A 24,873-nucleotide genomic window follows, 5' to 3' on the forward strand; every position below is an offset into this window, starting at 1 on the left:
CTACTATTAATAATAATAATAATAATAATAATATATACTAATAATAATAATAGTATATACAAATAATAATAATAATAATAGTATATACAATAATAATAATAATAAAAATATTAATAATAGTAGTAAAATAATAATAATAATATATAATTGTAATAATATTAGTAATAATGATGACAATAATAATAATAATAATAATAATAATAATAATAATAATAATAATAATAATAATTATTATGATTTTCTTTATATGAACTGTCATCAAGCGTACCAATATCTATACCACACGTTATGCTACTAGTTATATTGTGAGATTTGATTATATCTGTATGTAATTTTAACAATTTGTGTCCAATAAATCATTTTTACCCAATATTGTGTGCTCACCTCAGTGTTAGCCCTACATCCTCTAAAGTCCTATTTTTATGGAGTTTTCCCAACATACATACATTTTTCCAATTTCAGCATGTGGATGTAGTAGCTGTCCCTAGAACTGGTAACACCACTTCTTATAATAATAATAGTAATAATAATAATAGTTTATAATTATAATATTAATATATAATAATGACAATAATAATAATAATAATAATATTATATATATATATATATATATATATATATAATGACAATAATAATAATAATAATAATAATAATAATAGTTTATAATTATAATATATAAAAAAATAATATTAATAGCAACAATAATAAAGACAGTATATAATATATATATTATACTATCCTTATTATTGTTGTCATTAATATTATTAATAATATATATAATAATAATGACAATAATAATAATATTAATGACAACAATAATAAGGATAGTATAATATATATATATATATATATATATATATATATATATATATATATATATATATATATATATATATATATATATATATATATATATATTATCCTTATTATTGTTGTCATTAATATTATTAATAATATATATAATAATAATGACAATAATAATAATATTAATGACAACAATAATAAGGATAGTATAATATATATATATATATATATTATACTATATTATACTATCCTTATTATTATTGTCATTATTGTTATATATATTATTATTATTATAATTATAAACTATTATTATTGTCATTATTATATGTATATAATTATTATTATAATAATTATTATTATAATTATATACTATTATTATTATTATTATTATTATTTACTGTTATTATTATATACTATTATTATTATTTAATTGTAATAAGGGGATATAGTATCTTTTAAATTACTTTAAAAATATAAAGCATTGAACAGGTGTCTAAATACTAGTTATTGGAACTCTGGAGCATTAGGCTTGCAATTTAAAAGCTGAACTAGTTTAAAAAAGGCACACTGCTGATAGTACTACTACTACTACTACTACTACTACTACTACTACTACTACTATTACTATTATTATTATTATTATTATTATTATTATTATTATTATTATAGTAGTAGTAGTATATTAATAAAGTAGTAATATAAATTATAATATATTAATAACATAATAATTATGATTGTTATTATTACAATAAGGGGATATAGTATCTTCTAAATTACTTTAAAATATATTGCATTAAACAGATATCTAAATACTACTTAATGGAACTCTGGAGCATGGAGCTTGTATTATTCAGATTAGACTCCTTTCTTCTTATTGCTCCCCAGTACATTGCTCTCAATCAGTGAAAGAATGAATCGCCCATTTTTTATTTTATGAAGAGAACCATTTTAAGATCGGGCACATTTTATCATTTTATTATTTTATCATTTTAAAACACTGCACCAATAAATAAGACTTTTATCTCATTTTCCTATCTGAATTTGCTTTCTTTCTGGCCCATTTACTCCCCAATAAAAAGGCAAAAATGTAATATTTCCACTTCACCGGTGACCATTAACTTAGCAAAGCCGCAAAGGACGTACCATTTTTGTTCTGGCAGTCGAGGGCAAAAAAAAAAAAATTATATATATATATACGCACTGATAAAAATTATAAACGCCACACTCTTGTGTTTGTCCCGATTTATCATGAGCTGAACTCAAAGATCTACGACTTTTTCTATGTACACAAAAGGCAGATTTCTCTCAAATATTGTTCACAAGTCTGTCTCAATCTGTGTTAGTGAGCACTCCTCCTTTGCCGAGATAATCCACCTCACAGGTGTGGCATATCAAGATGCTGATTAGACAGCATCAGTGTGCGGTGCGTCCTTAAAGGGCATATGGGCGCCACCCCCCCCCCCCCCCCTCTCCTGCACCGCTCTATAACCATAGATAGATGCATACATTGCATGCATCTATCTATGGTCGCTGCTGCCGCCCCCTTTTCAGGTACCCGGCCCCTTTTTGTGCACCAGGCACTGAATTACAGCAGCGGAGTGTTTTTTTTAGGAAGTGCCCGACCGTAGGCTGTAATAGGCGTCCAAAAATGTGAACAGCGGGCGCCATGCTGGGCGTTCGCTGTTCACTCAGCTGTGTGTTAGCAAAGCGAAGGAATAAAAAAAAAATCTGTTGTAACTTTTCCGACGTAGAAATAAATCTAGTTAAAGCTAAAAATATTATCAGATGGTTGTGCGGCTGTACTGGGAGGCCCAGTGCTGAATCTGACCTTTTCGGGCGGCGTTAATTGCTCGCATACTTCTGGCATGGGAGTTGAAAATTTGCCATGAATTGACTCAGCAATGTGTTGGCTGCTTCTCAGTATTGGTGCTGGTGGGGGGGGGTTGGGGAGGCCACAGAAACCATCTTGCTGCCTGTAAGCGTCGGAGAACTTATATTTTTCTACATCCTTTGCAGGCGAAAGACCAAGTTTTGGCCCTTTTTGTAATCCCCAGAATGAGATGAAAAGTCAAACTTTGTTTTATCCTTCCTGAGAATAAGTTTAAAAAAAAAACAACAGGTCAAAGCTCTCTGTGTAAATGTGGAACTTCAATTTGCTCAGCTTTATTACAAGTAGATTTAACTCAAAGGGGTGTTTATATATAAAAAAAAAATAATAATAAAATTCACATAGCTGTTCATCCATTGAAACGGAAACATTCTATGCGAAATGGCCGAGATCGAACATTCTCTGGCTATAGTCTCTGAAAAATCGAATGCATGAATGACAAAAATTCTGCAATATAGCCTCTAGATTCTTACTTCCTGTGATAATCGGCACCATCTAGTGGCCATAATGCAGTATTTTCCCCATTCACTCAATCCATGTTCACTCAATCCATGTGTAGAGAATATAGCCTGAGAACGTTCAGCTCGCCCCATTTGCACAGAGCAAATATATGTCATTTCAATGAATGAACACCTGTGAATTTTTATTTTTTTTATACATCTCAAACTGAACCTTTCTATTGCCAGTGAATGTAAACCTTGTCATACCCTTACATTATACTCCATCAGTTGTTTCAAATGCACTCCTCCTGTACACAGCCTGCAGTTACTGATATGCAAATTTTGACTTTTTATCAAAAGTCAACAGCTAAGCCCTCCTCCTTTCAAACCTTTAGCTTTGGCCATTGGCTTATGCAGAGAGGTTGACTTGTGTCTGTCATAGGAGGGGTGGTGCCTGTCATGGGAAGGATGGTGCCTGTCATGGGAAGAATGGTGCCTGTCATGGGAAGGGTGGTGCCTGTCATGGGAAGGATGGTGCCTGTCATGGGAAGGATGGTGCCTGTCATGGGAAGGACGGTGCCTGTCATGGGAAGGGTGGTGCCTGTTATGGGAAGGGTGGTGCCTGTCATTGGAAGGGTGGTGCCTGTCATAGGAAGGGTGGTGCCTGTCATGGGAAGGGTGGTGCCTGTTATGGGAAGGGTGGTGCCTGTCATAGGAAGGGTGGTGCCTGTCATAGGAAGGGTGGTGCCTGTCATGGGAAGGGTGGTGCCCGTCATGGGAAGGATGGTGTCTGTTATGGGAAGGGTGATGCCTGTCATGGGAAGGGTGGTGCCTGTCATGGAAAGGGTGGTGCTTGTCATGGGAAGGGTGGTGCCTGTCATGGGAAGGGTGGTGCCTGTCATGGGAAGGGTGGTGCCTGTCATGGGAAGGGTGGTGCCTGTCATGGGAAGGGTGGTGCCTGTCATGGGAAGGACGGTGCCTGTTATGGGAAGGGTGGTGCCTGTCATAGGAAGGGTGGTGCCTGTCATAGGAAGGGTGGTGCCTGTCATAAAAGATACAATAAATATAATAAATATTGTATTTATTTATTTGCAAAGAATTTATTCCTAGGTGAAATTGAACATGTTCTCCTCAACCAAATTTTGTGAAAGGCCCAATAATAATAATAATAATAATAATAATAATAATAGATATTAATAATAGTAATTATTAATAGACCCAAAAATCTAAAATTAAAAAAAAAAGTGAGTTTATTAATTTATTGCAAAAAAAAATTTTTTGAAGTGAAACTGATAGTTTTCTCCTCGCCAACATTTTGCCGAAGGCAATGTGTAATTCTGTGGTGGAGTCGCTCCACTTTGTCTCTGCCGTGTATGCGGCGCTGAGTTGTTTAGACGCTAATTAGTTGATATTTGGCAGCACTTTTTGTAAATGTTGGCAAAAGGATATTGTTTCGAGCTTCTACCGGCCAAATCACATCGGAATTCCATCTGTAAAATATAGAACATGTTTCCGATGGAAAACTCTGATGGGGCTACGCACGATTGGAAAATTTGGGGCGGGCGTAACGTATCTGATTTACGTTACGCCGCCGCAAGTTTTTCAGGCAAGTGCTTTATTCACAAAGCACTTGCCTGTAAAGTTGCGGCGGCGTAGCGTAAATCACGCGGCGTAATTCAAATTTGGCGGGTAGGGGGCGTGTATCATTTAAATGAAGCGCGTCCCCGCGCCGAACGAACTGCGCATGCGCCGTCCGTAAAATATCCCAGTGTGCATTGCTCCAAATGACGTCGCAAGGACGTCATTGGTTTCGACGTGAACGTAAATGACGTCCAGCCCCATTCACGGACGACTTACGCAAACGACGTAACTTTTTAAAATTTCGACACGCGGGAACAACGGCCATACTTAACATTGTTGCGCCGCACTTAGGCCACCATATAGCAGGGGCAACGTTCCGCCGGGAAAAGCCTAACGTAAACGTAGTAACTTTACTGCGTCGGCCGCGCGTACGTTCGGGAATTCGCGTATCTAGCTAATTTGCATACTCGACGCGGAAATCGACGGAAGCGCCACCTAGCGGGCAAACAAAAAATTGCAGTTACGATCCGACGGCGTAAGAGACTTACGCCTGTCGGATCTAATGGATATCTATGCGTAACTGATTCTAAGAATCAGTCGCATAGATACGACGGGCCAGATTAGGACTTACTAGTCCTTTGAGAATCTGGGCCAAAGAGCCCAAAGATACTACTAACACTGTCATTGTTAGTGTCCCCATTATGGTGTTTTTTCCTCACTTCCTGTCCCGGTGGCACCCCGTTGACTGGATAGAAAGTCGAGATAATTCTCTTCCATTATTTCTTTTTATTGTTGTTTTTTTTCTCAGCTACCGTGTGTATACAGCGAGGGAAAATAATCATTTGATCCCCTGCAGACCACTTACAAAGAAATGAAGGGTCTATAATTTTTATCATAGGTGTATTTTATATGATAGAGACGGAATATCAACCAAAAAAAAAAAAACACACAATACAAATGTTTTAAATGGAGTTGCAGTTCAGTGAGTAAAATAAGTATTTGATCCCTTTAGTATTTGGTGGAGAAACCCTTGTTGGGAAGCACAGAGATCAGACGTTTCTTGTAGTTGGTGATCAGGTCTCCACACATCTCAGGAGGGAATTTGGTCCTCTCTTCTTTACAGATCTTCTCTAAATCTTTAAGGTTTTGTGACTGTCGCTTGGCAACTCGAAGTTTCAGCTCCCTACATACATTTTCTTTAGGATTAAGGTCTGGAGACTGGCTAGGCCACTCCATGGCCTTAATGTGCTTCTTCTTGAGTCACTCCTTTGTTACCTTGGCAGCAGTGGCGTCGCTAGGGGGTGGCTATTGGGGCTATAGCCCCGAATCTGGGGCCTATTATAGCCCTGAGACTCTTACTGCAAAAAGGTTGGTGACCGCTGCTATGGGCTCTAGCCCCAGATCTTATGCAGACCTAGCAACGCCCCTGCTTGGCGATATGTTTTGGGCAAGACAATGACCCAAAACATATCGGGTCATTGTCATCCACCACCCATCTTCAGTGTCCTGGCTGAGGGAAGAAGGTTTTCTCATCCAAGATTTTACAATTCGTGGCCCCTTCCATTGGCCCCTCAGGCCGACTTCACGCGCAAAAGACGCATTCCCCGACTTGTTCATTCCCGACTTGTTCGTTCCCCTACTTAGTTGGGGTAGGCGGTACACTTTGGTGGGGGTGGGTCAGCCATGCCCTGTGACCTTTGACCTCTGGGAACCCGCCTTCTGACCTTTGGGGGAGGTCCCTGTTCCAATTCCTGAGTCCTAGCCATATTCTTCAATGAGAAACCCTAACCCTAACCCCAATCCTAACCCTAACCCAACCCTAACCCTAGCCCCTAACCCTTAACCCTTAACCCCCTAACCCTAACCCGGCAAAGTCAGCCCGGACCTTTATCAGAGAAACAGCCCCAAAGCATCATGTTCCCCCCTCCGTGTGTGACTGTAGGGATGGTGTTTTTGAGGTCATAGTCACCATTTTCCTTTCTCCAAACACGGCGAGACAAGTTAATGCCAAATAGCTAAATTTTGGTCTCATCTGACCACAGCACTTTCTCCCAATCCTTCTCTGAATCTTTTAGATGTTCATTGGGAGACTTCAGACGTCCTGTACATGTGCCTTCTTGAGGAGGGGACATTGGGGGCGCTGCAGGATTCCAATCCATGGCGGTGTTGTGTTACCAATGGTTTGTTTGGTGACTGTGGTCCCAACTGCCTTGAGATCATTCACAAGCTCCTCCCGTGTAGTTCTGGGCGGATCCCTCACTTTTCTCATGACCATCCTCACCCCATGAGGTGAGATCTTTCATGGAGCTCCAGACCGAAGGAGATTGATGGTTATTTTGTATTTCTTCCATTTGTGAATAATCGCTCCAACAGTTGTCTCCTTCTCACCAAGCTTCTTGCTGATGGTCTTGTAGCCCATTCCAGCCTTGTGCAGGTCTACAATCTTGTCCCTGACGTCCTCTGATAGATCTTTGGTCTTCCCCATGATGGTGAGATGTGATTGGAGGAAAGAGATTCTGTGTACAGGTGTCTTCTATACACATAACGAGTTGTCGTTTTACCATCTTCTTACATTGACAGGACTAATCTGTGTACCACATGAGCGCCCCCTGAAGCCAGTCTACCGCGATTTTTCCCAGCGTGCATTGCTCCAAATGACGTCGCTAGGACGTCATTGGTTTCGGCGTGAGCGTAACTTGCGTCAGCCCCTATTCTGAATCGACTTACGCAAACGACATAAAAATTCAAAACTCGGCGCGGGAACGACGGCCATACTTAACATAGGATACCCCTCATATAGCAGGGGTAACTATACGCCGGAAAAAGCCGAACGCAAGCGACGTAAAAAAAAAGCGACGGGCGTTCGTTTCTGAATCGGCGGAACTCCTCATTTGCATATTCGTCACGTACAAAAAACGAAGCGCCACCTAGCGGCCAGCGTGAGATTGCAGCCTAAGATCCGACGGTGTAAGTCACTTACACCTGTCGGATCTTAGGGAGATCTATGCGGAACCTGATTCTATGCCGCATAGATCCGACCGTCGCAACTCAGAGATACGACGGCGTATCAAGAGATACGCCATCGTATCTCTATCTGAATCCGGTCCTTTGTTTCTTTGTAAGTAGTCTGCAGGGGATCAAATAATTATTTCCACCACTGTATGTGTTCCCCATGACTAAGCTCCGAGGGGCAGAGCACAATGCGTTGGGGTGGGGGGGGGGGTGGCCAGGCTGAGGTTGCCACTTTTACATTGATCCTAGGGATTACAAACAATGTGTATAGGGACAGTGTAACAGTCCCTATACACCATAAGACAGGAAGGGTCAGAGAAGAGGCTTGACTCGTATCAGGGGGGTGATCATTGCTAAATGGCCGTGATCACCAGCTCGGAGACAGTTTGTTTACCTACAAGATTTTTTTTAGGTCAGAAAGACTTGTCAGAGAGAGGTGAGGGTTGCTGAAACATGCCACAACATAAGGCGCATGCGTGGCTCTGCATGTGTAATTTGAAACTACTGAAAACAATCAATATAGGGCAGTGGTCCAAAATGAGTGGTCACAGAGGGGTTAATATAATATCAGGGAGAGTTTTTGTACAGCATGGATACATTTAAAAAAAAAAAAAAAGACAGTATCCCGGGGTCAGGTGTCACCCAGAAATGTTTGCTAAGCTGTGATTTCCATAATGCTGAATAGACGGCCTCCTGATTGACTGTGACATCATTATCCACCCCAAGGGAGGGAAAACACAACTCGTTTCAAATACAAACTATGACAGCAGTCACACCATTGTTACATTGTGATCAAACATGGCTTACTATCGGGGGTGAGGGGGGGGGGAAGGAGGGGGGTTGATAAATAGAGGGGGGATAAAGGGGGAGAAGGGGGAACAAGGTGAGAAAGAGGGGGGACAAATAGAGGGAGGGAAGAGGGGGATAGATAAGGGGGGAGAAATAGAGGGGGGAAGAGATAGGGGAAAGAATAAAGAGAAGAGTGGGGGGTGGGGGAGAGAGAGGGGGAAGACATACTGAGTGGGGAGAGAGGGGAGAAAAATAGGAAAGGAGGAGGGGGGTACAAATAGAGCTGGGGGGAGATATGGGGGAGAAATATAGAAATAGGAGGGAAAAAAATAGAAAAAGAGAGCGGGGGAGAAATAGAGGAGGGGGGGATAGAGGGTGAGAAAAACAGGGTGGGGGGATAAAGGAGGTAAGAGATAGGGGAGGAATGTAGAGATGGGGGGGGTGAGAAAAAGAGAAGAGTGGGGGAGAGAGAGGTAGGGAGGAGAAATAGAGGGAGGGAAGAGGGGGAGAGATAAGGGGGGTGAAATAGAGGGAGGGGGAGAAATAGAGGGGGGGGAGAGATAGGGGAAATAATAAAGAGAGATAGAGGGTGAGAAAAACAGGTTGAGGGGGATAAAGGAGGTAAGAGATAGGGAAGGAATTTAGAGATTGGGGCGAGAAAAAGAGAAGAGTGGGGAGGAGAGAGGGGGGAGAAATAGATTGGGAGGAGACAAAAAGAGAAGGGGAGAGAAAGATGGGTGAAAAATAGAAAGGGGGGGAGAGGGGGTCGAAAGGGGAGGTTGAGAGATGGGGGAGAAATATAGATACAGGAGAAAAGGTGAAGAGGGGGGAAAAATAGAGAGAGGGGAGACATGGTGAGGGGGAGACATAGTGGGGGGGGAGGCAAAAAGAAAGGAGATGGGGGGACAAATAGAGAGGGGAAAGAGGGATAGGAGGTAGAAACGGGGGGTGATAGACGGGGGGAGAAATAGATAAATATAGAAACGGAGAATAGCGAAGAGAAAAAGAGAGTGGGGGAGAAATAGGAGGGAGAAAAACAGGGTGGAAAAGGGGGGGATAGAGGGGGAAGAGAGAGGGGGGATAAAGGAGGTAAGAGATAGAGGGAGATATTTAGAGACAGGGGGGAGTGGGGGGGAGAAATAGTGGGTAAGAGAGAGGGGCGAGAAATAGAGAGGGGGGAGACAAATAAGGAAGGGGAGAGAAAGATGGGTGACAAACAAAAAGGGGGGGTTGAGAGATGGGGGAGAAATAGAGGAAGTGAAGAGTGGGGGGAGAGAGGGGGGAGGGTATAAATGGGCTGTCGGGGAGAAACAGGAGAGAGGGGAAGAGATAAAGAGAAAAATGAGGGGGAGAGGGGTGGATAAAAAATTTACAGTTGGGAGAGAGGAGGGTGGAGGGTGGAGGGGGGGGGAAGAGAGATGAGAAAGAAAAAGCAAGAAAAAGAGAAGAGGAGGGGGGGTAAATAGAGCAGAGGAATGGGGGGGGGGGAGAAATACAGAAGTCGAGAGAGAAAGAAAAAAAAGAAGATAAAGGGGAGAGAAAAAAGGAGGGAAATGTGGGGGAGTAGAAGAGAGACAGGAGGAGAGGGAGACTACAGTGTTAACTCTGAAACGCGTCGGGTATAGGATATTGTATCTACATATTGTATACTGTGATTTTCTTAGTTGTTCATTACCATGTTCACCGTTTTATGTATGTACCTTTTTCTGAATAAATAATCTTTCTTACCTCAATATACCCTAGGGGGTTTACTTTTTCTCTTTGTCCTTCTTGGGATGTGGCACACCTTGATATCTTTATTGTCAGAATCTTTTCTCATGTAACTTTGTAGCAAGTCACAAGGCGAGGGGCTGCAGCAGGGGCACGATTTTGCACACGTTCATGAAAGGCTATAGTGTGATTGCAGACTCGAGGCTTGGAGGAGGTTGGGTTAGGTTTATATTAGGAGTAGTTCAGGTTGGCCGGCCTCAATGTGTTGTGATCACTCAGGGCTGTCTTTAACACAGGGAAAAAGGGGAAGCTGCCCCGGGCCCAGTCATTGTTGTGGGGCCCAAGGCAGCTTCCCCTTGAGACTGCACTGCCCGCAAATAGTTGATAAGTAGATTCGGAAAGGGCCCAAGAAAATGTTTGCCCAGGGTCCAATCAATATTAAAGGATGGCCCTGGCAGGGCCATCTTTAACACAGGGCAAAAGGGGAAGCTGCCCCAGGCCCAGTCATTGTTGTGGGGCCCAAGGCAGCTTCCCCTTGAGACTGCACTGCCAGCAAATAGTTGATAAGTAGATTCGGAAGGGCCCAAGAAAATGTTTGCCCAGGGTCCAATCAATATTAAAGGATGGCCCTGGCAGGGCCATCTTTAACACAGGGCAAAAGGGGAAGCTGCCCCAGGCCCAATCATTGTTGTTGGGCCCAAGGCAGCTTTCCCTTGAGACAGAACTGCCCGTAAATAGTTGATAAGTAGATTCCCAGGAAAATGTTTGCCCAGGGTCCAGTCAATATTAAAGACGGCCCTGGTTGTGATGATGTCCATTTTACAGCAACCTAACGCACTAAGGCAACAGAGCTACTCACCCCCTGCTAATGTAGTACAATGTATTGGAAGAAGAGGGTCACACCTTAGAGAGTGGCCACTCCCAATGCAAGCCTCATTTCGCCTTTCCTCTTTTTTCAGCTAGGTGTCTTTTATTCCAGTGGTACTTACATGTACTTGTTGGCCTTGCTGTCTATGCTGAAGGTGGCTGAGGCAGTTTGGGTTCCAGCGGTCACAAAACATTCTGATAGGCTGACGCTGATTTTCTGCGGCTCCAGCTGCTGCGAGCAATAAAATACGAGTTCTTCCCGCTTTACCTGCACCAGGTATCTGTAGAAAAAAAGCAAGAGAAATCCCTTATTCATCCGTCTATACAAAAGTTCTTCTCAAACTCAGAATACGACCCTTGACGCTAAATACCTTACTGAGAAACAGGCATTAGGTGCACGCAGCATTCAGAATGGGCTCCCTTAACTCAACATACGTTAGTTTGGGGGAGGGGGGGGGTCATCTCCAGTGATGGCACATTGGGGGGATTTTGGACATTTTCTCCACCCTTGAAATGTTCAAAAACTACCTCGTACAATCGCAACATATTTTTCGTTAAGAGCAATACCCAGTGAAGGGGCATGACTATGGTGCAAGATTTGCAACGTGAGGCAACCTTCCAACTTCCCAGCCCAAAGGGGTGGTCAACCATGTTCAAAAAATGCCTGTGTAGAGTAGGGTGATGTAACGGTATGGCCCGTGGGACCCAGAGGCTCTTGAAGGAGGGGGGGTACTCCTGTGTCAGCTTCACCGATGACTCTTGTGTCTAGGGTCCTCCTATGTCCACTAGGGGCATAGGATAACTGAGAATTGATATAATGGATTACATGAGATGGGACAGTAATGATAAATCATGTATTGCAGGATATCTTGAAATATTACAGGTAGTTAATTCTGACCCCAACAGGTCAATAGGAGAGTGACTCATTCATGTGGAACATAGACTGTTGAGATGTTAATTGATGTTAATCACCTCCAGCTACCTGGCTGTAGTGATACAAGCTTGCTGTGATTGCATTCTATTGTCTATTGTGTTAATTAAGTCTGGCTCCTAAGATATTTCATTGTACTATGCTAACTAACCCTGTATTGTGTGAAAGTTCAATTGATAATAAAGTTCAATTGATAATAATGTGTTGTGAGTTAACACACTCTAAAGGTCAGACGTCTGACTTATGTTCACTAAAGGAATGTGTATTGTGTAGCAGGTGAGAATAACGTATCGCGGAGTCAGAACGTCTGGATAATGATTAGTAATTGGTTCATGTAGATTATCTGAATGTCATTATCTAAAGGAATGTGTATTGAGCACCAATTGTGTCATGTTGTGGGTGGAGTTAAGCCATTGTTTCTTTGGGCTTTTAACTGTATATAACCAGCCTTTGTTTACCATTAAAGTATCCTGTCTGTTTGGAACCAGAGAACAGAGCTGTGTCTCGTTATTCAGGGGGAAAATCGAATGGGTCCTGTCTGCTGGATTGTGGAGTGTCGATAAGCTGTCGTGGGTTGGTGGAATGGAATATCGTAAACGGCGTTAACCCCTGACCATTACAAGAACCCTCTAAAAAGCTACCGGTGAACCTTGTCTTATTCCCCCAGTTAGGCCAGGCACATGGCATTTTCTCCACTCTTTCATTGGCTCAAAAAACAGACTAGTCTCTCTGTAAAAAAATTAAAATCTCTTCAATATATGGACCTATTACCCCAATATCCTTTAACCCTGAAATATCCCGGAAACACCATATCATTACCTCCCCCGACTTGGATTCAGACACGACTTGCAGGGCTGAAGCCTTCTTTGAAAAAGGGAATCTCATTTCTCTGGTTCATTTCTCTGCTAAATTCCCGAATCTTACTGTCTCTCCTCATAACTTTGAACTAATCACTCTTTTTTTGAAAAAAATCGGTTTCACTAACATTTGGCACAGGCCTAAGACACCCTTTGAATCCGTCTGCATAGACCCACAATCAGACAACACCAACAAGAAATGGGAAAGGGATCTACGTATAACAATCTCTAATGACCAGTGGACTTCGGTCTTCCATCGCCTACACAAGGGTTCACTGAACGTCCTGATACAGGAAAACAGTTACAAAATATACTCAAGGTGGTATAAAACCCCTTACATTATTAATAAATTTAGCCCAAACGTCTCTCCCTTGTGCTGGCGATGCGGACTAGAGGCTGGCACTCTCCTCCATATATGGTGGGAATGTTCAGCTATCACGACTTTTTGGAAATCAGTCCATGATCTCATTGTGTCCATTACCACCTACACCCTGGACTTTACAGCTGGACAGTACCTATTACACCTCTCCTCTCTACCCAATTCAGTGTACAAGAAATCTATTATTGTGTTTCTTATCAACGCGGCAAAGCTGTGTATTCCGGTTAAATGGTCGCAAGCAACCCCTCCAAAAATTTCAGAGTGGATACGCAAAGTGGATCACATTGCATATATGGAGGAATTGATATCCCATTCTAGAGATTCTTCTAGGAATTTCCGAGATAAATGGGCATGCTGGCACCACTTTGCGGATTCTTCTGAATACCGTACTTTGTTGGATTCCTGATGAGTCCCGGAATCTGATTAATCTCCTCTGTTGTTCCTATTTTCTATAACTTTGTCAATTTGAATCACACCGCTTATAATAGGATGGTTTCCTCAACCCTCCCTCTACCTTGCCTTCCCTACCCCTTCCTTTCCCCCCTAAATACTCAAATTTTATCTTGACTGCTTTGTTGTGACTATGATGGATCACTAACTTTAAATATTGATCCTTGTTTTATGTTCTTGAATGTAATGTCACTTATTCGACTTATTGCATACATTGTAACAAGATCGCTTTGTATACTCTTACATGTTTTAAAAACCCAATAAACATATTTGAAAAAAAAAAAAAACAGACTAGGGGTGTATTTTTTGGTTTTATTGGAACATAGAACTTGGGTGTGGTCAGGGAGCATGGCATACCCCAGAACTTGCCGAGTTACATAAAATGTCCCAAAGAATCTATTGCTTGACAGGAGACCAGGACTTTTTCTAATGGACCAGAATAGAGCTGCACACCGTCACCAACTTCCAGGGCCATGGTCAATTACTCACAAGGCCACATGATCATCGGTTGTCTCCGGTATCCAATGAACACTCTCCAATGAGGAAAAGATGAACTCACATCACCATAGGACAGCTGGACACTTCCCCCCCAACCTCCTCCTGGCTCTCACCAGTGAACTTCTCCAGACCCAAACAAACTCCAAGCATAATGCTTGCAAAAAGCAGTTCTGTCCTCATTTAATTTGTATTTATGACGTCCGCGCTCATTCTCCAAACCCGCTGACTCCGGGGCCCCTCGAGGAAAAGCAGCCGCCCTTTGTACTGCTCCCACTTGCTCACCGTTTTTATTCAATACATTTGTCTTTTTTTTTTTTTTTATTATGTATTGCATTTAAATGCGGTGAAGGCATTACATAGAAATGTGTGCCCAGAAATTCTGCGAAAAAATTCCTGCCTGCTTTTAGAAAATAAAAGGGGTCACACATTGAAACAAAAGTGTCTTTGTATCTTGATTGCGAGGGAGGCTGTCCTGTTTTTACAAAAAAAAAAGAAATCAAACATTTTAGCGGTATGGTAGCGGCTATACAAAAAACGATATCTTTCACCAAAACATAGAGCAGTAAGTTTATTAGAAAACAGTTCACGTCACCGATGGGAACCCGGAGGAGGATGCGGACGTGAAGGACGTGACGTGGTGAGGGTGGGAGGTGCCGGAGCACTCCATGGCGCGAGGCAGCGAGCGGCGGGGATCCGAAGATACCAGCAGCCGTCCGGAGGATGACAGCGTGAGAGGCTGACATCCTGAAGACCGGACCCTGAGACGTAACGCCGCAAAATACGATCCTTGCCAAGTCAGGACCCGAGACCCAGGACGCACCTGGGACGCTGGTGAACAGGCGGTGACAGCGGTGATCCCGCGGGCTCAGGCACAGCTGCTGCATACGAGGAGGAAGAGAGCAGCAGAGGAAGTCGGAGCAGCAAGGCGGGTTCAATGCGTGGGTCCTGAGGTTGGGTGAGACGCTCAGTAGAGCCGAGTTGGGTCGGGTGCCTTCCCGATCCCCCCCTCCCCCCCTCCCCCCCGGGGATACCCCCCCCCTTTCATAACTTGTCTGGTTTGGTGTGAAGGAACTGTGTAATCAGCTAAATCCCATTCGTGAGGTATAATCTGAAAGAGCTTCTGGGGAGATCGACAGAAACATATGGTCAATGGACATAGTATTTTTAGTTCTGCTGTAAGGAAGGATCAGCTGTGAAATGTAATGAAGCAATGGACATATTATTTTTAGTTCTGCTGTAATGAAGGATCTGCCGTGAAAATTAATGAAGCTAGTCATACTAATGGCATAACTATCACCTTCTGTTATATTTTGAAAAGGGAACTGTAATTGACAGATGCGCAAGAGGATTCCAATTAGTTAGTCCCCCTGGATAGGCAGCCCAAGGGACGGACGCTAGGCAGAGATCCCGGGCAGAACCTGTGAACCTGTGAACTAGGCACCGGAGATTGAGTGGCCTGAGGAGGAGGAATTCATATGTTACAAAGGGGGGCCATAAATGCTTAAGCTTTTTGGACATCATCTGTGAAAATCCTACAGGTGAATGAGAGAGGCGGGTATAAGGCTGGTAAAATTCCTGCGTTTAAGACAGTGCCTTAGAACGGGAGACAGGGAAATAAAATATTAAGAGCTCCCCTGTCTTTATGTCCCCCCCGAAATATTTATACTACTGGTCTTAACTTTGAGAGAACTGAGACTTAACCTGGACTGCAACATAATGCAATATGTGCCTTGTCTTAGGGAACTGTGATAAAATGCAAACATTTCCTTTGATCTTGGGAGTACTGATAAGGATTAGGGGTTGTGGCATAATGCAATAATTGCCTTGATCCTGGGAGTCTGTATAAGTTAGTCTGGACCGCGATGTAACGCAGTGACCAAAGAGGAAGAGAGATAAAATGGTGTGAAGCCTTGAACTGACTAAGGGATGCAAAACCCTCATACATTGTGTGGCCATAGTATAAAATCCCACAGGACTGTAGGGGAGCATAACCCAGTGTAGAGATTATGGGCGGGGGTATAATGGTTACGGACAAGGTGGCTAGCCTATTGCAGTTTACCACTTGATTTGGTGGACAATCCAGAGCAAGGAGGAAAATACCCCTAAACTACACCACTGGCACACCCAGTAAAAGAGGATAAGCGGGAAGATACGGCAGGACTGACCATAATAGTTATTGAGTGATCGGCACAGATAAAACCTGAATGGGAAAAGGGGTAGACTGGCAGTGGTGACACCTCCGCACTGGGGTCCCCCCTTTTCATAGGCCCCTATTTACGGACCTCTCTCTTGTTGCTGCTTTTAAACTGGGGAAGAGAATAAGACCCTCCAATAAAATGAATAAAGCTACGAGAGGTGGTACTACTAAACCAACTAAGAATAATTCGGGGAATAGCTCCATTCAGCAATATATGACTCAAGAAGGGACCCTTAAAAGTCCAGGACTCGCAAAGAAGACTGAAAAGAAGAAGAGCGACAAAAAGAAAGGGGTAGATAGTGCGGAGAGCTCTAGAAGTGAAACGACACTAGAAAGCGAACAAGAGCAAACAATTGCAGAGGAGCTAGCCCAAGATACACATCCCCCTACAAAGGCAGAGATGAGCGCAATGTTGCAGAGGATGGAAAACGTCATGGAAAATATTATAAAGACAGAAATTAACAAGGTAAGAATAGATCTCGGAGGACTGCGCGAAAGAGTGGTCGAGACGGAAAGGAGAATAGAAGAACAGGACCAGGAAATTAACTCCCTGAAAAAGCAAGTAAAGGCCCTGACCGAAAATCAGCGATTGACTGCATATAAGATCGAGGACCAGGAGAATCGCAATAGGCGACAGAACCTCAGAATCAGATCGGTGGTAGAAGATAGGGATGAAGATCTCAGAGATATCATGAACACAATTTTTAATCCCCTGCTGGAGAGATCAGTAGAAGCCAAGCCCCTCAAGATCGATAGAGTCCACAGAGTCGGGAACCCCCAACAAACAGAAAGATCTGGTCCTAGGGATGTAGTAGTACGTTTCAGGAACTATATCGATAGAGCAGAAATTTGGGGACGGCTTAGGGGGAAACCCCCCCTGAAATATAGAGAGACTGAACTACAGATATTTTCTGATTTGTCGAAAGAAACGCTAGAAAGGAGAAGACACCTGAAACCCCTCTTAGAGCTGATGCGGGCACAAAACATAAAATATCATTGGGGCTTTCCGGCGTGCCTTATAGGCATAAAGGGGGGTAAAACTGCACGACTTAGGTTCCCGGAGGAACTCAAAGACTTCTGCTTAAAAATGGACTTGACAGTTCCAGATTTACCGGAGTGGGTGGGCTAGTGGGGCATGGGTTAGCCTAGAATATCAGGGGGCTGATCGGGGGGGGGAGGGAGAGGGAGGAGGAGTCAATGGAGTGCATTGAGCACCACCACGAAAGAGGAGCCGAGGATGAAGATGACGAGTCTTCTACCAGCGGCTCCCAGGCCAATAGTGGGCCAGGGAGGGGAGGGGGGGATGGGGAATTGGGAGGGGGGGACAAGGGAGGTGGGGGGAAGGGAGGGTAATGGGAGGGGGACCATCTGAACGACTCCACAAGAATTCTTTTCAAACTCAAAGAAAAAAAAAAAAAAAAAAAAGAGAGATAAATGACAGATATTAAGTTCTTATCATATAATGTAAAAGGATTAAACTCCCATATTAAGAGACATAAAATTCTTGCCGAACTTACGCAGTATAAAGTTGACATTGCCTACCTACAAGAGACCCACATTACCTTAGAGTCCAATATAAAGCTGTTTTCATCTGAATATCCCGTATGGTATTATGGAGACACAGTCTCATCGAGATCTCGGGGGGTTGCTATAGGATTTGCAAGAAGAGTTAGATACACACTGGTGGACAGATTGAATGATCCGGAGGGGAGATTCTTGTTTTTGAAAATAAAACTAGGAGAGGAGGACTACACTCTGGCAAATGTGTATGCACCCAATGTGAATTCGGCTAAATATATGAGTAAAATCCTCAGAAAATTAAAAAATTTTGAAGAGGGACATGTGGTGCTGATGGGGGACTTTAACTTCTGTATGTGCCCGAGCCTCGATAGTACGTCCCATGCTCAGGGGAATAACGGTGAGCACCTTAAGCTACTGAAAAAACTAATGATACAAAACCAAATGGTGGATGTCTGGCGAATTCTTAACCCCAAGACACGAGACTATACGTTTTTTTCCCCTGTGCATGGGACGTACTCGAGGATCGACTACGTCCTCGTAGATCATAGACTTTTGGAGAGGGTGGTCGAAGCAAGTTGTGAAATCATAACGCTATCAGACCACGCCCCTATAACCATGAAAATAAGCACATCCATACAAAAACGCATCCTACCTGAATGGAGATTGGATGAAAGTCTGTTGAGAGACGAGGTTGTGGTCGAGAGAGTACAGAAAGAATTGGAGTGGTATTTCCGGGAGAATGACAAGGAGGGAATCACAGGAGCAACTCTGTGGGATGCCCACAAAGCGTATATAAGAGGGATATTTATTGCAGAAGGGGCAAAGAAAAATAAAATAAGAAGGAGTAAATTAAAAACACTAAAAGAGGAGATATATAGGCTGGAACAGGAACATAAATTACAGGGCCAAAAGAGGGAAACTCTCCGCAAGTTAACTTTAACAAGGGATGAATATAAAGCCCTGGCCGGGCAAGAAACCAAGAATTTCATAGATAGGATAGAGAGTGAAAGATATGTCTGGGGAAATAAACCTAGTAAAAACTTGGCCAGAATGGTAAGAAAAAAGAAAACCAGGAATTTTATCGAAAAAATCAGGAATGGGGAGGGGGACTTAGTATATGCGACAAATAAAATAGCAGAATCCTTCAGAAGCTATTACGAAAAATTATACAATGTCCAACAGAAGATCAGGGACCCTGCCGAAAAACAGGATAAGATCAAGGAAGTACTACGGCAAACTAATCTACCGAGGATAGAAGAATTTGAGATGGAAAGAATGGAGGAACGTATTTCTGAACAGGAGATAAGTGAGGTCTTAAAAAATACTCCCAATGGGAAAAGCCCGGGACCAGATGGCTTCACGTCGGCCTACATACAAAGGTTTAGTACTATCTTAGTCCCTAGACTATGTCAATATTTCAATGGGTTGGGGCGAGACTATGAGATGAGTAGAGAGGCATTAACAGCTACGATCACTGTCATTAAAAAAGAGGGAAAGGACAATACGAACTGTTCAGGGTTCCGACCTATCTCACTCCTGAATTCAGATACTAAACTGTATGCAAAAATTTTGGCCGAACGAATGAAGGGGGTGATGACTGCCATTGTCCACCCAGACCAGGTTGGTTTCATACCTGGGAGGGAGGGAAAGGACAATGGGGTCAGGGCACTTCTTCTCATGGAGCAGATCAAAGAAAGAGGAACCCCTGGTCTATTCCTGTCAGTAGACGCTGAAAAAGCGTTTGACAGGGTAGACTGGGGGTTCCTGATACAAACACTAGAATGTATAGGAATTGGTCCAAGGATGATCAAATGGATCAAAACGCTCTATTTCCACCCATGCGCTAGGATCAAGATCAATGGATCTTTATCCGCACCCTTCGAGATGAGAAATGGAACCAGGCAGGGCTGTCCCCTGTCCCCTCTTCTTTTTGTCTTATCATTGGAACCCCTGCTGGCAATGGTCCGACAAAATCCAGAAATATATGGAATAGAGGTTGGAGAAGATGAGCACAAATTATCTGCCTTCGCAGACGACATTTTGTTTTATATAAGTAGCCCAAGAGTTACTCTCCCGAAGTTAATAGCTACTTTAAAACAATATGGTGAGGTGTCAAACTTCAAAATGAATACAGAAAAGACGGAGATCCTAAATATCAATATTCTTCAAGAAGAAGAACAATATCTGCGGAAGAAATATAATTTTAAATGGCAAAAAGAAATAAAATACTTGGGAATAAAACTGGCAAATACCATCAAGAAAATATATAGAATAAATTTTATCCCCCTGCTCAACGAAATAAAAAGGGAAATTAAAAACATATTCAATAGACCTATTTCGTGGTTCGGGAGGATAAATGTAGTGAAAATGGTTCTCATCCCAAAAATCCTATACAAGTTCCAAATGGTCCCAATATACCTTCCACCGTCATTTATTAAAATAATTAACTCCCTCATAATGAACTATATCTGGAATAATAAAAAACACAGGGTGTCTGCTCAAATTCTAAAACGGGCCAAGAAAAAGGGAGGCTTAGCTGTACCCGACATCAGATTGTATTATAATGCTTCGGTTCTCTCAAGGGTTATAGAATGGGCTAAAGAATCCCAGGACAAAAGATGGATAAATATCGAATGCACATTAGCGAGGGCACAGTTAGGGAGATTAATTTGGAATCCACCACAACACAGATCCTTACACACCTCAACACACACAATAACTCATAATGCATGGAGGATCTGGGATAGACTTCACAAACAATTGAAAACAGAATTCAACTCACCCTTTATTGATTTAAAAGAAAACGAATACTTTATTCCAGGGACAAAAGAAGTAGGGGGAAATTGGATCACAAATAGAACACAGTTAAAAGATATAACACTAGATGGCAAAATTAGGACACTTCACGATATTAAATATAGGATTGGAATAAGGGCGCTCGACGAGTGGAGATACTTGCAGTTAGTGTCATTCGTCAAGCGCCTACCACACCCTTTGAGGTCACAAGAGGATTACACCTTATTGGAACAATTGTGTAGTATTGAAAGCTCAAAGGGAAATATATCTAAAATCTATAATTACTTGCAGAAAACGGAAGAGTTGGACACGCTAAAATACATCCAAAATTGGGAAACGGACTTAGGGGTCCCAAGGGGGAAAACGACCATAGGAAGAATCCTGAAAATGACTCACACCTCGGCAGTAGATGTAAGAACTGCCGAGATGAACTTCAAATGTTTGACGAGGTGGTACGCCACCCCAGATAAAATGGCAAAATACAGAGGGGGAGAGTCAGAGAAATGTTGGAGAGGATGTGAGTCAAGAGGAACAATGGCACACCTATGGTGGGACTGCCTGAAAATTAAAGCTTATTGGAAAAAAATCTTGGCCCTGATAAAGATAATAACAAAAAAAGAAGTGGAAGATAACCCATGGGTAGTTCTCTTTCATGGGGGGGAGATCCCAGAGAAGGAGTACAAGGGTTCACTGACCCCTCATTTATTGAACGCAGCGAAACGATTGATCCCCATTAAATGGAGAGACGCGAAAAGTCCGCAAATGTGGGAGTGGATCGACTCCGTAGAGGACACTTATAGGAGAGAGAAATTAAAATACGGGAGCTATAAACACAAGGAAGGGGAAAAGGATATATGGGTAACCTGGTTGGAATTTAAAAAGTCCTGGAGGTTCGCAGAAAACCTGAGAGAGGAATAGGAACGCATTTTTCAATTAAGGGAAGGAGTTCTTATAGTGGAGTCGTGGGATGGTCAAGGGAGGGGGTGGGTAGGGGGGGGGAGGGGGGATTTAGTTGGGGAGGGGGGAGATGGGGTGCTGGGTATCTCTTTGTCACGCAGATAAAACTTTTTAAAAATTCCGTACTTACTATAAAAAAGTGAGTTTTAAACGGTGGAAAAAAAAAAAAAAAAAAAAAAAAAAAAAAAAAAAAAAAAAAAAAGATGATAATACAAAAACAAACAAATAAATAAAATAAAATTAACAAGTATAAAAATTGGCATAAGAAATGCACCACAAATGATGCTAAACCAGATGTAGAGACGGAATTATGAATAAAATCATGAGCAAGTCTCTCGCTGTGGTGAAGTCTGAAGTGGCAAAAAAAAAAAGAAAAAAAAAAGAAAAAAAAAAAAAAGAGTGCTAATTTCTACATGACTCAAGTTCACTACCTATATATTCAGAAAGCACCTACTAAAGACTTATCCTTGTTATTTTTCTAGATAAAGGTTACAACATAGTTTAACAAGTATTAAACTATTGCTACATGTTTTGCTCCAATCAGAGGATATGATGATATAGACCCCATACTCTTATAGTTCAGTGAGAGTGAGCTGGTGGTTAATTCTGATAGGCCTCTAAAAAAAAAGAAAAAAAAGAGAAAACAGTTCACGTGTCTCTCTGAGAATCCTGTGGGGGGGGGGGGGTGTGCGTTTATATGGAACCAACAAGTCTCAAAAGTTTTGTTTAATTCAATTAATACACCCGAAATGAGGCGGGGCTAAATATTTTTGCACTGAACTTCAGGTCTCTTTGCTCCCAGGCAGGGATGGGCAGGATGGGAGGTTGCCCCTGGCGCAATGGTTTATTGCAGGGATGGGGGGCACCCTGACCCTAAGGGAAAGGGGGCGCAGTTTGGCATCTTTGCCCTGGGCGCTGGATGACCTTGTCCTGGCACTGCTCCCAGGTCATGTGACAATTGGTTATTAGTTTGGAGACGCCTGGTATAGTTTATCTGCACCTTAACGTGTGTTGTTTGTGCATTTCTATTCATTCTAATTATCACCCCAAGCCGTTTAGTGTCTGCAGTGTTGGGGGTCTCCATCAGAAGCTTTCTCCCCTCTTAGGTCAGGGTCCCCATCAGAGCCCCCTTGCCCTTAGGTCAAGGTCCCTGTCAGAGCCCCCCTTTAGGTTGGGCTACCCATCAGTGTCCTCCCTATCAATGTCCCCCAACTCCTTACATCAGGGTCCCCATCTGAGTCCCCCTTTAGGTTGGGATACTAACCTGTGTGCCCCCCATCAGAGCCTCCTTCCTGTTTCATCAGTGTCCCCATCAGAGCCCCCTTCCCCTTAGGTCAGGGTACCTGTCAGAGCCCCCCTTTAGATTTATAGGGAGGATACTGATGGATACCCCAGAGTCCCCCCCCCACCCCTTACATCAGGGTCCCCATCTCTGAGTCCCCCTTTAGGTTGGGATACCAACCTTTGTGCCCCCCCCCCCATCAGAGCCTCCTTCCTGTTTCATCAGGGTCCCCATCAGAGCCCCCTTCCCCTTAGTTCAGGGTCCATGTCAGAGCCCCCCTTTAGATTTATAGGGAGGACACTGATGGGTGCCCCAGAGTCCCCCCCACCCCTTACATAAGGGTCCCCATCTGAGTCCCCCTTTAGCTTCGGATACCAACCAGTGTGCCCCCCCCCCCCCATCAGAGCCTACTTCCCCTTAGGTGGGAGTCCCCATTAGAGTCCCTCCCCCCATTTACATCAGGGTTTCCATCAGAGCCCCCTTCCGCTTACATCAGGGTCCATAAAGACATGGATAAACGAGTTTGGGGTGGAGGAACTTGATTGGCCTGCACAGAGTCCTGACCTTAACCAGATAGAACACACTTGGGATGAATTGGAGAGGAGACTGCGAGACAGGCCTTCTCATCCAACATCAGTGCCTGACCTCACAAATGCTCTTCTGGAAGAATGGTCAAACATTCCCATAGACACCCTCCTAAACCTTGTGGACGGTCTTCCTAGAAGAGTTGAAGCTGTTATAGCTGCAAAGGGCGGAGCCAACCCAATATTGAACCCTACGGACTAAGACTGGGATGCCATTAAAGTTCATGTGCGTGTAAAGGCAGGCGTCCCAATACTTTTGGTAATATAGTGTATATAAAAACACATACATATTCTTCTTTGTTCAACAATGACCCCCTGTCATAAACTAGCCATTGTCTACAATGCAGTTCTACCCAACGGCATGAACATCGTGCCATAGCTGCCAACTAGTCTACTGGGAAGTGAGCCACAACCTTGGATTTAAGTACAAACTGGGGTATCCAGAAAACACCACACACCAACGTGCCACCAAATTCTCTTCTCGGCCAAATAATGGCCAGCAGGCTACAAATATTGACGCGTTTCGCTCATACGATGCAGAACCTTCCCAAAGAACTCTTTGAGAAAGTGCTGTCTTAGCGTGAAATGCATCAAATATGTTTTCCACCGGTGGTGATTTAATAAAGAAAAAAAAATATATCATCATCTCGATGTTACTTGTTTTACAGGTTGGTCAGGTTTTGGTGTAGGCAAAATGCAGCAGGGCCCCGAGGGGTTTCGCCACGGAGCGTGAAAAGCATCTCTCATATTTCAACCAGTTTGTAATATTAAGTAACCAGCAAGGAGGAGTGTTCAGCATGAAGCACATAAGTGGTTATTACTTTGTACTCGAGATGTATTGTTATTAATGTAACATAATAGTAGCAAAAATAAAGGGCCAGATTCACAAATGATACGCCGTCGTATCTCTGTTTCTATCTATGCGGCTGATTCATAGAATCAGTTACGCATAGATATCCCTAAGATCCGACAGGTGTAATTGTTTTACACTGTCGGATCTTAGGATGCAATACCGCGGCCGCCGCTGGGGGGAGTTTGCGTCGTAAACCAGCGTCGGGTATGCAAGTTAGGAGTTAAGGCCGATCCACAGCGGTTTTTTCGCGTTCGCTACGTCGTCCGTAGTCAAGTTTCCCGTCGCAAAGTTAGTCGTTTTTTTTTGGTGCCCTAACTTTAGTCAGCAAGTGTATTGCTGTCTAAAGTATGGCCGTCGTTCCCGCGTCGAAATTCAAAATTTAACGTCGTTTGCGTAAGCCGTCCGGGAATACGGAAGTACGCTACGCGCGTCGCCGTTCAAAAAAATGACGTCACGGCGCGCAAAGCACGGCGGGAG

General features: G+C 43.1%; 1 protein-coding gene across 1 annotated transcript in view; it reads right to left on the reverse strand.

Moving 5' to 3' along the window:
* The window catches only part of LOC120919435 (protein diaphanous homolog 3-like), a 95,411-nt gene that overhangs the window by 34,379 nt on the left and 36,159 nt on the right, over positions 1-24,873 (reverse strand). The window contains exon 6 of the mRNA XM_040331601.1: positions 11,214-11,372. Within this exon, the coding sequence (XP_040187535.1) occupies positions 11,214-11,372 (159 nt within the window). The remainder of the gene's footprint in view (positions 1-11,213; positions 11,373-24,873) is intronic.

This window comes from Rana temporaria, chromosome 12, assembly GCF_905171775.1.
Source record: "Rana temporaria chromosome 12, aRanTem1.1, whole genome shotgun sequence".
Classification (NCBI taxonomy): domain Eukaryota; kingdom Metazoa; phylum Chordata; class Amphibia; order Anura; family Ranidae; genus Rana; species Rana temporaria.